The sequence below is a fragment of the Podarcis raffonei genome, chromosome 12 (genome assembly GCF_027172205.1).
Source record: "Podarcis raffonei isolate rPodRaf1 chromosome 12, rPodRaf1.pri, whole genome shotgun sequence".
NCBI lineage: Eukaryota > Metazoa > Chordata > Lepidosauria > Squamata > Lacertidae > Podarcis > Podarcis raffonei.
This window is the reverse complement of record NC_070613.1, coordinates 23,299,981-23,315,209: the sequence shown is the minus strand read 5'-3', so window position 1 is coordinate 23,315,209 and position 15,229 is coordinate 23,299,981. Positions and strand designations below refer to the sequence as shown.

Here is a 15,229-nt window from a genome sequence, read left to right as displayed (position 1 = left end):
CCAATGCTCTGCCATCTTAACACAGAAGACTTTTTTCTGTGCCAAGACTAGATGCTACCGTTCAAAGGATGCTCTTTGCCCATCTAAGAGATTGCTGTCAGGAACAGTCAGGGTCATCCCAGGAGAGAGGGAGGACTAGGCAAAACCACACGGTGCCTCCCTTGCCCCCCAGTAACATTTTTACACAGACCAAATCTGCCTCCAGGACTAATCCAGGAAATGAAGAAGCTATAGCAGAAAACATTGGGAGGTATGGTGCAGTGTTAGAGGTTTTAGTGAGGAATTATTCTCCCCACAAGAAAGAAAAAGGAACAAAGAGTGTGCAGAAAATTAGTTTGACTGTTAACTGAATATAGAGTGCAGATATAATGCCATTTGTTTAAGATTACTTGCAATGTTTTTTTTATTTAGAGCAAATAAACATTACTGAGCTAGTTGAATTCAGGATTTGGGGGTCACAAATCCTCCTTTTTGAATGCAGTTGCACCCCCTCCTCCCACACCAGCCCTTTCCTGGAGCTGCAAAGGGGCTTCTGGGTATCTGTGCAGCCTCTGCCCAGGCACTGGGCGAGTTGACATCGCGTTAAGGCACCAGGCTGATTTCATGATGAAAGCTTAGAGGAGAGTTTGGATGGTGTTAGAGCAATCTAATGGGTGTAAATAGTACTCTGCTCACAAGGGAGTTCCTTTGTGTGCAATATGGCATCAGAGAAGATTACTGCAGCTTCTTCTAAGATACGGCATGAGGGAAACCGGCAGTCCCATTTTATGGAATAAATATTGCGTACCAACTTGCCCTGATATTTCACTGCTTGCATCCCTAGGCCCTTTAATGTGACAGTTTAGCTATCTTTTTAGTTAAATATACCGTATTGGCCTGAATATAAGCCTCACTTTTTTCTCAAATTCCAACTGTGAAAAGTTAAAGTGCGGCTTATATTCGCGACCTTACGGTATGCAGCCAGGAGTGCAGGGCAAACAGTGCCAGGAGCAGCGCCTGCCCCACGCATAGTCCCCCATCCTCTCCCCCAAGGCTGGGAAGGGAGAGAGCAAGGAAAGGGAAAGGCCGCCTGTGACGCAGCGTGGCTCCCCCCAACCCCCAAGTATGTAGCCAGGAGCAGCGAGGAAGGAAGCGGCTTATATTCAGGTATTTTTTTCTTTTCCTCCCTCCAATTTTAAAGGTGCGGCTTATATTCAGGTGCGGCTTATATTCGGGCCAATACAGTAATAGCTCTGTGTGCTCTCCCATACGATTTGGATTTGGTTTGGAGGGTTCAAGCCTCTTACAAGCTTAGCACCCATGGAAATAAGAGGTCTTGCCCAATGCAAGGCGGTACTTTTAATGAGATTCAGAAGCAATACAAACACAAGTGAGTGAAAGGTTAAAGATTGTATTCTAAACAACAAGCATTATATACGTTACCAAGCAAGCACTTGGATCTGCCACTAGGAATTTCTCAAGAAGTGGCGCAATGACATCTTGGTAGCCTTTGTTTGCACAGCCCTTCGATCAGTCCATGCACAAGCTTCTCAGAACTATGCCAAAAACAATCCAATTTATAGATAGCTAACTTGTTAGACCACGTGCCTTGCCCGACTAGCTAGTGCAGATTATTAATTAGCTAGACCCCTCTTCCAATACTGCACATTCCTCCAAACAATGTCTACCATCAAAGAAGGTCAGAAGGTTACCTGTTAAGTTGTGAGTGAACATATCAGACGACACAGCGATTCTTCAAACAGCTCTTGTTTATTTACAGGCCAGAACAGAACTGAAGGGTTCAGGCAGCCTGCTTATATAGAGCTCCAGTACAACATAACTGTAACAATTTTCTAAAACTATCCAATCACTGAACGTCACTTTCAATCCCTTATTTGCATAACTATCTACAGTATCCCCCTGCTGGCCCAGGGTGAGAACTTCAGTACATAACATTACCCATCACTATCGCTTCTTCCTTCCACCAGATTATACATTAAAGGCTGCTCTCAGCAATCAAAGAACTTTAACAAGAGATAGAGAAGGGAAGTAAACAGAGGCAGAAAGAGATGACCAAGTTAGATCACTAAACTCCTTAAAATACAAATATCTTCTGGATAGATTGCCCATACAGGTCCTCTTGTGGAAGGGGGAGTTACTGGTTTCTTTTGCTTTTGCTTTTGTTTATTGTGTATTTTGTGTCTTCATTTTGTATTTTCACGATGTGAACCGCCCTGTGATCTTTGGATGAAGGGCGTTATACAAATTTAATAAATATTTTTTTAAAAAAATCTGATGTGGTTGGATAGAGCTGCCCTCCAGACACCAGCGCTGTGGCAGCTTACCAGGATGAGCCAGGGCGGTGGCCAGGTCAGGATTGTATGGATGCACCAGTTGGAAAAGCCAGGTTGGCTCCACCTGTGTGTCTGGGCAGCCCTGACCTTGCCACCACCCCACCCCAGGCCTGCCCAGGTAAGCTGCAGTGATGGGAGACCAGTTCTGGCTTGCCCCGTCAGCTGCTACTGATTTGCACCTGCCAGCCAACTCTAGTAATGTCTCAGCTGGCACTGAAAAAACATTCTCCTGGGGATGGTTTCTATGACTCTCTTGTGCAGTAGGAAGTTTTGATTCAACCAATAAATATTAACATGAAAACAAATCATTTCTCCTGTCAGCTTGTCCGTTGCCTATCATCAGATGCTGCCCTAGCCTTTTCATCACAGTGTAATGATTTTCTTGTCAACTGTTCACAGCATCAACATAAATAGTAGATCCAGTTTTTTAAAAGGAAAATTAAGTGCTGATTCACCCTTAAAAATACAAGGCACAGTGTCAGGACCTGCTAGAGCTGTTGTTCTCAAACTTTAGTTCTGGGTGCTTCTGCCCCATGTGGTGGGTTATCAAAACTGCAGCTTGGAAATATTTTGCTGATACTCTCTAGCTAGTGAAGAACATGTTGTTGGTGAAATAATCTCAGGCTGTGGATTGGCCCTGCCTACCAAGGCTTGTCATTAAGCTGTCCTAGACCAGAAGGACTTCTTGGGATGTCTGGGCAGCAAGGTGTTTTTGACTCTGGTTTGGCTTTGTGTGGGACTTAGCTGTGACACCTGGTTTAATCCTTCCAGTTCTGATTCTTCAACTCAGCTCCTGCCTTCTGGGTCTCAGCACTCAGCTGCCCTCTAGCAGTAGTCTCTGGGTCATTCTTGATACCCTTTGTATTTTCCTCACTCCTACTTTACTCATGGGACTTTTCTACTATCAATTGCACTTCTCAGTCGGCAGCCCTTGCCAAAACAGCAGCATGACCTAATGGTTTGGATAGGGCTCTTTGATCTTTCTTCCTCTGCAACACCTATGGTTCACAGTAAAGTTTCTCAGGAGGCAGACATGAGCACTGTGTATATTCTGGGGAACAAAAATGAGCAGTGAAAAATGAGCAGTGAAACGGGCCAGGCCGTTGCAGGCCAACCAGAGTTTGTAACAAACCATAGTTGGTTTGATCCTGATTTCACTATGGTTTTGACAAACAACAGTTTCTTGTTTCTGGATTAAATGGAAACAGTGGCCTGTGGAAATATTGTTAACCATGATTAACTATTGCGCCACTGGAGGTGAAATTCCTGGACAATGCACAAGGCAAACCACAGTCAAAAGCATTTGCATAGAATGTTTTCATTAATCAAGTATGATCTTGGGCCGATCACTGCCTCTCAGCCTAACCTACCTCACAGGGTTGTTGTGAGAATAAATGGGGAGTGGGAAAACCACCTTGAACTTCTTGGAAGAAAGGTGGGCTATAAATGTAATGATAAACAAACAAACAAACAAACAAACAAACCAGGTTCAAGCCATATCCTAGTTTGTTAACTAGCAAAGTTTTGCATATCCAGATGAAACAAGAAACTGTTTTGTTACAAACTGTGACCAGAAGGTTTAAATCTGGTCCCATTTTGTGCAAAGAAGAGAGGAAGAAGGGGAAGCACATGAGCCCAAAGTTCATTAAAGCATGTTGTGATGCTTGAATGTCACTATTGTCTCTTAGCAGATAAATCATCATGGGATCCAGCCATTTCTGGCTACTTTCCAGCATCACATACCTTTGTTCATGTAGCCGAAGAAACTCTTCACATTCTATCCCAGAACTATTTTCTGTTTCCTTCCTCACCCACAATTCATTCTGCAAAGGCAGCAAATGTTACAACTTCTGTAATGGCTCCTTGGTGATTATATGACTGGAGGCTCATTACTGCCTAAATGAGCAGGCAAGAGTTGTCGCCTTAGGAAAATTCAGAAAAAAATAGACCAAATAATGTAGAGATATTTCAGTGGTGGTTTATTATGTGTGGAAGACTTGCAGCGCTGCACTACTTACAAGCATTATTTTGTTCCCGCTTATGCAAAGATTAAATGATTGCTTTCTGCAATAGACACCACAGCTCTTTAAAACAAAACTATTCTTAGATTCACTATATTAGTCCACTTCCCTCTCTTAGCCAAAATGGGTTATCACTTTTAGTGCTTACAAAAGTTAACAGAGTTTCTATGAAAAATTCAGTAATAGAAACGGATTTCATTTCCCAATGTAATATAGTTTCTGTGTGGCTCTGTGTGCAGAATTGTATTAGGTGTTAGCAAAACAGCATTAAGAGGAGCCTGTTTACACAATAAGCAAGCTAAACTGTTTGAGGAAAAAATATTCATTGTACTTCAAGGTTTTGCGAGTTTCTTCCCTGCAGTGAATTGACAATGAAGCCTATAATTGGCTGGCGCAAAGTAAATTTACTTTCTCCTTGTTGATTACTGAAAGGTAGGCTAGAAATTGTAATTGCTAAAGTACTTATGAGGGATTGATTAACAAGTCCATCAAAACTGAAGTACTAAACCAGAGCCAAATCTCATAGTACACTTCAGTATTATTTTCGTCAGCTCCCATCCAGCTGTCCCTTTCATTAAAAGGAAAAATAAAAGGCCTAAAGGTGCTGTACAGAGAATCTAGATAATGTGAAGACAATTCAAGGCTGTGCTGGTGAGTAGAAATGCCATTACAGGTTGGCATCACTGGGCAACTGCCTATTGGTGGGGGTTCAGATACAACAGACTGCATTGCTCTGATTCTATCATTGCATTTGATTCTATCAATTAAATTGTAGGGTACAAGTAGAAGAGAGCATTTTATATATAGGTATGCATATGGCATTTGTCTATTTTTGTCTTGCAGATTCCTATCTCAGTGACACAGATCAGTTCAACCAACCACCCTGTGAAGGTGGGCCTGTCAGATGCCTTTGTGGTTGTCCACAGGATCCAGCAAATTCCCAGTATGTTTTTTTAATGCATGCTAATGAATGTTACGTAAGCCTGTGTGTTTGTGTTTGAAGGGGAGGGGATGATTGAGTGGAAAGCAAATTTAAAGAGATCGAAAATAGGTTTTAACTAAACAGAAAACAAAATGCTTATGAAGTCTCTGTTTGTTAATTTAAATATAATTTCATTTTGGTTTACAACTCCCACAGTTGTTCATTGCTTCATTGTTTGTCTTGAACCGATAAAGCCAAATGTGGCTGTTAGCCCAAAGGGGGAGATGGTATAATTCTGTATTCCATGGGATTACTCCTTCATGTTTTCCAGAATAGTAATTGTATGGTTGTGCTTTTGTTGTTGTTTCTTATTTTGCTTTGGAAGAGACAAAGAAATTGGACATAAGATGCCTTTCTAAGCTGGCTGAAATAAATTAAACAATATTTATCAGAACAGCGTGCAGTAGCAAGTGTGGTTCCCTCCTGATGTTGTCAGACTACAGTTACCATCATCCTTCATACTAGCTGAGGCTGATGGGGCTGCAACACCTAGATGGCACCATGCTGGCTACTACTGGAATAGATTTGCTTTGAAGAAAATTCCATACATTGTTTTCACTGTCTTGGAATTTCCCATGGGCAGTTTCTTCATTCTTTGAAGGGAGATTAAGGAGCCTATATCTGGCTGGTCACGTAAATTTGTTGAAATTAACTAATCCCAGCTGATCACGTAATTGTAACTGTTCAACAGTACAGATTTCCCTTTCATTAAGACAGCACAGTTTAGAGCAAATATAGGATACCTTCATTAAAAACCAAGGAAAACGTCTCACCGTGTGTTAATAATACTTTGGCACCATCATCTTTGCTTTGGCTCTCTGGTTTAGCTTTCAAGGTTAAAATTAGTATTCACTCTTCCTTTTGTTGGCAAACTAATGATTACAGACCATCCCTTTCCAGTGTCCTTGCTGCGTATCACAGCACAGACCATTAGAATCAACACTGTGATGGCACTTCCACGCTTAGCACTATTGTGGCCCTGATGTGTCAACCTGGTGTAGGAGTGTATGCCTTGCCTAAGGAATGATATCCCTTTCTAGAAAGCTGTTTCTAGAAGGTCTTATGTGTTGCGTAGGCACCTTGAACAGAGGCACAGGAGGCTGGGCAGCCAGCAGCCCCACAGCTTCAGGATTTGGAAACAAAAGTACTGGCAGCTACTTGAGAATTCTCCTTTGTAAAGGGTGGGGATCCCACTTTCTATTAAAAAGAATGTTTCTTTTGGCTCCTTTGGTATGTAATATTCAAGAAAAGGCTCATTCATAGCTGTCTTTGCAAAGCAGATACATATTTTTGAAGCTGCAGGCAATATACCACTCTCCTGACAAAATAAATCAAGTTGGGCCACAGAGAGCCTATGTCAGCTTTTCCTTAAGTGTGCATGTTCTTGCATTCTTGTCTTTCCAAAGATGCTAAACGGGCCATAAATCAGCCCAGTCAATTATTGCAAAAGGGAGATGTGAGAAAGTTTCCCTTAGCCTGTTTGATGGTTCTGTTGGACTATTTGTTTCTTGCAGGAGGCTTAGAGATATATAAGCATTGTTCTATATCTCCTTACACCTAAATACATAAAGAACTGAATCCCAGGCTGGGCAAGAAATAAAATCACAAACTCATTACAATCAGATAAAAAGGAATAGATAAAAACACAAGAGAAACCTTAACATTTCAATGTATATAAAAGCCATAGAACCTTACTTCTTCATGTAAACACTAGGAGCCTACAGATGCCCAAACAAACAAACGGTGCCAAAATGATAAAAAAGCATAAGCACCATATGTGATTCCAAGGGAGGGCATTCTACAGATAGGGCATCACCACAGAGAATGGGTCTCTCTCTTTATTAGCATGCCTGTGCCCTAAAATTAGCAGGAAAGGCCGTACCCTACTTTTAAAGTAGAGTTGTAATTTTTTTCTTGGTTTTACGGTTTTATCTTTCATATACCACTTTGAGGTTTTTTACATTCGAGTGGTGTGTGGATTTTATGAAATAATTAAATTAGCAAACTGAGCAGCATACATTATGCAGCGATGAGAGACATACATTATGCAGCAATGCAGGAAAGGGCCATTTCTACCAGCCCCTACTCCTGTATCTGCCATACCCATTTTCTGCCAGTTTCCCCATCCTTTGCTTCCTACCCACTTTATTCTAGAAGTCCAACCCTTCCCTCTGGCCCTCTGGGGCAACTTTTTGTGAGCCAAATGCTGTGGGGAGAAATCCCAAGACCCTTCACACAACTCTTTATCTTTAATGAAAATAATTATTGGGATGCGGCATGGCAAAACATGTACTGGCACAGAGATTGCTACGATTCTACTACAGGTCTAGTATAGAATTGGATGGATGGATGGAAACAGTTGCACAACAGATGTACACAAACTCATAAATTAGCAAAAGAATTTTTGGACCAGTACATAATTCTTCACAGTCCCAATTAATAATAATTGGCCTGAAGCCCAGATATAGAGTAGATAAAAGACAATTTGCCCTGTGGTAACTCATTGAGCGATGACAACCATCACAAGGAGAATAAAGCTGCAATTCCATACACACTTACCTGGGACTAAGTCCCATTGGGCTTTTTTGGATATTTCTAAATAGACATGGATAGAATTTCTCTAATATCAAGCCACATGGCATGGAGTTTTTATTATAACTCAGCAACCACTAACACTGGACAGGGGTGGGGTAGGGTGGGACTCACTCTGGGCAATGTGGCCACAGGCACCACCACTGCTTTTGGCATTGGGGATTGAACCATTTTAAAAGGACTTTAAGTGTCCTTAAATTTTTATTTGTTGCACTCTGTCAAAAACTCATATGGGCTATGATAGATGGGGAATTTTTATAACAGAGAGCCTTGGGGCACAGGGCATATTCACACTGGCATATAAATTAACCTGCAGGAAGTTGCCTGATAGTAATCTCTAAAGAAAATCTTCACTGTCAAGACGTCATTTTCTGCAGGAGCACTGCCACTGACTAAAGTTAGGACCATGGATCCCCACCTGTTAGATTTCACTGAATGCATTCGAGGGAGGAGGGATTTAGCACTTCTCCTGCCTCTAATAGTCCAGGTTGTGTGAACAAAGGGGCAGTGAAGGTATGCTAAGGGGTAATTAATCTGTGTTAAGTGATCTTGAGCATAGACAGTATAAATATTGATCTAGCCTACAGGATTTTTCCATAGATGGCTAAACATTGAGACAGTTTATCGCCTTGGTTGTAAGAAAGAATCAATTCAAATGATTGTCTTAGAAATAAATCATTCACTCGTATAGTTATCCTCTTAAAATTGAGATAGATAGGAATATAACAAACTTTTAATCTCTTTGATAATAACTCACAGAAATCAATGACTTTGGATTCGGTGCAGTCATTGGTTTCTCCTACAAAACTCAACATAAGACATTCAGTGATGAGTGTCATTCAGAAATCTTTAAATGTATGATATAGCCATATAACAAAAAACAGACCCAATGCACTCCCCTGGGCTCTGAGTGAAGAAAACAGATACACTGTGAACACACACTAATATACCTGAGCAGAACTTTGGAAAACCCAAAGAGGAGTACAGGGAAGGAGGTCCAGTGGGTGGTTCTGGAGGAAAAGATCTTAAGGATTGGAGCCTAAAATAGATTAAGTAACTAAAGTCTCCCATCTTGTTCAACCCTCTTCGACTACCTGCAACCCACCCCCTCCAAAAACCTCTGAAGGGTGTGGCGTTTAATGAAAAATGTTGAATGAGGTGACACAAAAGTTGCTGGGGATAAGGAGGCAGCAGGAAGCTTTCTTCCTATGAACTTCCTTAAGTTAAGCAACTTCCCTGTTTCCTGTCCCATATTGTTCAGAAGGACTGCTGAATCTTCTGGGGGCAGAGGGAAGGAGGGTACAGGAAAGATTTCTTCTGTGAAGTTCAACTTATCTTAAAAACCAAGACCAACTGGGAGAAGTTCTCCAATCCTCCCGCATTGCTCAAGAGGTTTTCATATGTGAAAGGGGAAGAAGCTGCATAAAACTCTGAACTTCCTTAATGCAGGTCAGATTGGGGGGCAGCTCTTCCCTCTCCCTTTGGCCATTCCACATTGTTCAGGTGGGTCCCCAACCTTCCAGCCAGGGGATGTGGGGAATAGGAAGGGAGAGCACACTTTCCTTCCATGAACTTCCTTCAGTTAACCTATATATAGATATAAGAAAGAGGGCTTGGTAGCACATTCCTCATCTGTGCTGTGACCTTGCCTTCTCAATTTAGGTGCCAGGCATTGAAAGCAGTGGCTGTAGTGCAGGTTCAAGTCCTTCAGTCTTGTCCTTCCTGACTCTCTAGCTTCCTGATCCTCCCTCTATGGTTTCTTCTTCTTCATTCACTGACTGGAGAAAGTTGCAGGGTGCCAACTCAGTCAAGATCCTGAGACGTGAGCACGGTCTTGCCAAGCACCTAGCTGTGCATTCCCTTTGTTTGGCTTCTCCAGGCAGAGAAGGGGAAGGTAGCAGTATTGGACAAGTGACAGAGAGGCAAAGTGAGGGAGAAGGAAGGTTAAAGGACGTGGATCTGCTTTGACAAGTCAGTAGGAAATATGAGTTTGTAGTGATGTGCTTGCGCCAGGAGTCCCCTTTTTGCATTGCATCTGTGTCTCCTGGATCTTGGCCTCTGAGACGATGAGCCAGTCCCTGGTTCCAGTAGGATGCTCACAGTAATCACTGCACTGTAAGATTTATTGTGCCATATTTGCAATGCTCGGCCTCAAGTCACATCTCCTCCTCCTCAAGTGTTCATCCGTTAAAAAGCAGCTTTTAATATTGTGTTTGATGAGGGGTCATGGGGATTTGGTTTAGAATACAAAAGATGGTTCTAGTCAGGCTCATTTTTAGCACCTGGCTTCCTTGAATACTCTGTTTGGGTCTCAGAGCCTCAGCAGGGCCCAGCAGTGCTGACGCCTGCTCTTGAGCCACATCTATGCCACACATTTAAAAAGCTACGATACCACTTCAAACAAAATTTTTCCTCCAAAGAATTCTGGGGGTTGTAGTTTCTTAAGGGCGCCGACCTATGTTTCTGAGTTCTCTGTGCCTATGATTCTGAGTTATCTGTGAAGAGGTTATTGACGGTTATTGGTGAAACTAACAAGCGAAAATGCGTTATATCAGGAAAAAGTGCTTTGGGGTAGCAATGTCTGTATTCGGCAAAACTGAATGCAAAACTGTATACAGTGGTACCTCGGGTTAAGTACTTAATTCGTTCCGGAGGTCCGTACTTAACCTGAAACTGTTCTTAACTGTTTCCAGGTTAGGGTGAACAAACCTAATACAGTGGTACCTCAGGTTACATACGCTTCAGGTTACATACGCTTCAGGATACAGACTCCGCTAACCCAGAAATATTACCTCAGGTTAAGATCTTTGCTTCAGGATGAGAACAGAAATAGCGCAGCAGCGGCGCAGAGGCAGCAGGAGGCCCCATTAGCTAAAGTGGTGCTTCAGGTTAAGAACAGTTTCAGGTTAAGAACAGACCTCTGGAACGAATTAAGTTCTTAACCAGAGGTACCACTGTATTAGGAGAAAGTCACAGTAAAATGCTGGTCAATATCCATGAGGCCTTTTTAAAATGCAAACTGATACAGAAATATAGAAAGTGAATTTAAGATTAGCAAAAGGAGAAGCTGAAATGGACACATTGACTCTTCCCAAATTCCTGTATATGTCTACTCGGAAGTAAGTCCCATTAATTTCAGTGGGGCTTCTTCTCAGATAAATTGGCATAGGATTTCAGCCTTACACTATTAGAGCCAGTCACCTTAGCAGTTCAGCTGTGGGCATTTTTCTTTCTTTTCCCTTCTGATGAGAGGTGTTGTCACAAAGGCCTAATAGCTTCCTACAATCCCTTTCTCAAACTGTTCCTGAGGAGCACATTCAGAATTTGCCAGCTTATGCCAAGCCAGTGTGCCCCGAGTTAACCTTTGCTAATGACGGAACACTGAAAGGTTCTGCTGAAGTGCCAATACCATCATTTTTATTTAGGTATTCATTGGCTTGCTTTTTTGGACTGAAGGACCCGACTTCTTTGGGGAAAACAAATTAAAGCCGCTGGCGCTGGCAGGAGTTCATTTCAAACACATCCCTGCAATGCTCTGTGTTGGCAGGTGCATCATACGGGCAAGTCACTGTGGGGGAATAAATCTTCCCCGCTTGGCAACAAAGGTTCTCAGATCCAGCCCAAATTAGCTTAGCCTCGGCACACATGTTCTAGCCCAGTGCATTTGGAGCGCCAGACAGGTATCAGACCTTCCAGGATAGATATCTATCCCAGAATCTTCCTAGTAATTCATTCAGACTGGCTGGGTGGCAGTAATTTATTCACTTAATAGGATGTTAGGTTCACATCTGAGGGAAAGAGAGAGAAGCGGGGGGAGAGAGGCCTTTCATCAAGAGGGTTTGAAAGAATTGGCCCTAAACTAAATAACACGCTGATTTAATTGGCAATGATGGTGCTCAGCCATGATAAGAAGTTAAGTAGAATAATTTGTGGATTTGTTTCCGTGCCACATCCTGCCAGTATGTGCCTATGAAACAAGATAAGAACAAAAGCACCCTCCACTGTGCTCTGGGTATAGGGAGCCTTGCCAGTATATAACAGAAATTACTGCTGCTAAACAGGCAGTACTGGCTGCTTTGTTGAACTCAGTGGGTTGTAGCCACGCTAAGACAGGGTCCCATCAACGTAAGGATTGCCACTTGTGTGACCGGAATACTTCATTTCTCCTCCCCCGATTGACCCTTAAGTCTGTTCTAGAGGTTCCCCCAGCCCTCCAGAGCAGATTTGGGGAGGGCACAAGACAAAGAGAGTGGGGGGGGGGAATCCCGCTACGCTAACGGCAATCCTTTCATTGACATGACAGATTAGTAGAATACCACTCACAGCTCCATCTTGCTTGCTGGTAAGCGAGGAATCATATCTGCTGATTGATTTTCATTGTTATCCTCTGAGAAACTCGGAGCAATTGACATGGCTTTGCCACTAACCTCATTTTTATCATTGCAACAACCCTGTGAGGTAGACTAAGCTGAGAGGGGAATGCAGCCAAGGTTAGGTAAAGTTAAAGGGACCCCTGACCATTAGGTCCAGTCGTGTCCGACTCTGGGGTTGCGGCATTCATCTGGTTTTATTGGCTGAGGGAGCTGGCATACAGCTTCCGGGTCATGTGGCCAGCATGACCAAGCCGCTTCTGGTGAACCAGAGCAGCGCACGGAAACGCCATTTACCTTCCTGCCAGAGCAGTACCTATTTATCTACTTGCACTTTGACGTGCTTTCAAACTGCTAGGTTGGCAGGAGCAGGGACCGAGCAACGGGAGCTCACCCTGTCGTGGGGATTCGAACCACCGACCTTCTGATCGGCAAGTCCTAGGCTCTGTGGTTTAACCCACAGCCCCACCTGCGTCCCGCAGCCAAGGTTACAGGCCCTTTAAATACTGTGTAGGGAATGTTTTTTCTGCAAATGGTTTCTGTCTGTCTGGGTTTCAGTACCCCAGTGGAAGAAAGGTGGAAGTATGAGACCTCAAGGTAGGAAAAATGGGATAGGAAGGCTCCTCTTTCATAGCTCTAAAAAAAAAGAAGGTCCCAAATGGTAACATGTCAAGGACCCCCTAATCACTTGGCCCAGTGGTACAGCACCTGCTTCATATGCAGAAGGTCCCAGGTTGACTCTCCAGAAGAGACCCCTGCCTGAAACCCTGGAGAGCTACTGCTGGTCAGTGCAGGCAATTCTGACCTTAATGGACTTAGGGCAGATACATACCATACATTTAAATCACATTTCCACCCCACACAGAGAATACTGGGAACTATAGTTTCCTCATCAACCCCACCAGTGCCATTAAACAAACTACAGTTCCCAGAATTCTTTGGGGGAAAGTCGAGTGCTTTAAATGTGTGTTGGGTATGCTTTACAAGTAGGGTGTGGGCCTGCCTTCTGTCTGAGGCAGCTACCTGTACTCCTTACATTCCCTATTTTTCAGCTGCTCATGCCAAGATATTGGGAAAGTGAAAAGAAAATGTGGAGAAGCTGGAGGAAGAGGAAGCCTTCCTCTTTGGGAGATAGATTAATCCTTTTCAGGATTATAAGGATTCTGTTTACCAACTCCATTAGGGATATGAGTGAAGCACTGTCCTTTGATCAAAATCCTTTTCCAGGAGGGTGGGTCTTTGTTTTGATCCCTTTGTCTCCCTCAGTGAGAAAGGGGTCAATGATGTTGATCTGGATTTCTTGATCCTGCAGATTGGTTGATTCTGTCTTTCCGGTTCATTATCCAACTAAGTGTTGCTTCTTCATGCCGGGTTTCTGTGTGAGATCAATCCATATCTGCTCTGATTCTGCTCTCTTCTCCAATTCTGGTTGATGCTCAGTGTGGTGCGGATGCCCCACCATTAATTACCCTTCTCCTACCACCTGCATTATAATCACCCATTCGTCTAGTCATAGGCAATTTGTTTCCTGGCCTGCCTATAAATTGTGCCTTCTCTCCCCCACCCCTCCCCCATGAATATGAATTTAATTGCATTCAGTAGAAGTTTGTAAGAACTCGGAAGTCCAGAGTAAAAGGTCATCATAGTTTCTCAGTGTTATAGTATGAAAATGCAAGCTTGTCTTGTAGTCATGAAGGTAATACAGGCCTGAACATGATTATAATAATAAAATAATGAATAGGAAAGCTAGAATTAGATGCTGATTTTTTATCATCTTTTTGCTTATAAATAATATTTGCAGAAGCCTTTCAAAGCAATCAATTCATGGCTTGGCAATTAACATTCTGCCTTGAGGAGAGGTTCTGGCTTCAGTTCTATACCAGCTCAAACTATAATCCTGTCCAAAATTACTTCTGAGATAATGTGGGATGATACAATGAAAACATGTTGATGCGTGATTCTTTTTCTGGCCTCCATTTAAACTTTTCGGTGAACTCTCCCAAGTTTCAGAGAAAGTTTTGCATTACAAAGGAGGACGTTGTAAACAAAACTGAGTGATAAACTGCTATTATATTTTACCAGTGATATCTAATTATTTTGAGGATTTTTTTTATCCCACTTGTCTGTCAGCAGTAATCAAATAGGCTTACAAGTTGGCTTACAAACGACATGTCTGAAATAACTGGATGAAATAGCAACACACAAACAAAAGAAATGCACCAGGAGCATTGAAATAAATCATATTATACTCAGCAACAAAATGCCTGTGAAAACAATTGAGTCTTGACTGCCCTGCAAAAAATCATCCAACAATCTTCAAAAATCACCCAGAGCCAGCTGCATAAGACCTGCTGTATTCTGGGCACCATGACAGAAAAGACTGCTTACCATTTTTAGTGGCAAGGAGCAGTTGTGACCCAGCACGCCCTCAGGCAAGCCAAAGCAGGGCAAAAACTTCCTGCACAGCTGGCTGGCAACGTCATCCAGCTCAGCCAGCTGCGGGGAGTGGCAGGACATCTTGTCACTTTGAATTTGAATCAGCCAATCATGGCCAGGTTGCTGGGCAGAATTTTGGGGACGGACCTGGGTCAAGCCTGTCTTCACTCAGGTCCACCTCCAAACCATTTAAACCAGCTGAGCTTGCTTCCTGCAGCATAGTCAGCAACAGACACATTCAACTTCTGAATTTAAAGTTGTTGTTTCCTTCCTGGTAGATGTCCGTAGAAGAACGATATATGAGTACCACAGAGTGGAGCTTCAAATGTCAAAGGTTACCAATCTGTCAGCTGTTGAGATGATTCCTCTACCCAGTAAGTACAAACCAAGAAGCACATGATATATGTCATTCTTAAAGACCATCTATTAGTTTTAAAATTCTTTAGAGACATCTTCCCTCTTAGCCCACGATGGCCTGGTTCACATGTCACTTTA

General features: G+C 42.8%; 1 protein-coding gene across 2 annotated transcripts in view; it reads left to right on the top strand.

Annotated features, from left to right (window-relative positions):
* PLXDC2 (plexin domain containing 2) overlaps nucleotides 1-15,229 on the top strand; it is a 233,670-nt gene that overhangs the window by 182,998 nt on the left and 35,443 nt on the right. For both annotated transcript variants that reach the window (XM_053359669.1, XM_053359670.1), the window contains 2 exons: nucleotides 5,198-5,297; nucleotides 15,013-15,108. In XM_053359669.1, the coding sequence (XP_053215644.1) occupies nucleotides 5,198-5,297; nucleotides 15,013-15,108 (196 nt within the window). The remainder of the gene's footprint in view (nucleotides 1-5,197; nucleotides 5,298-15,012; nucleotides 15,109-15,229) is intronic.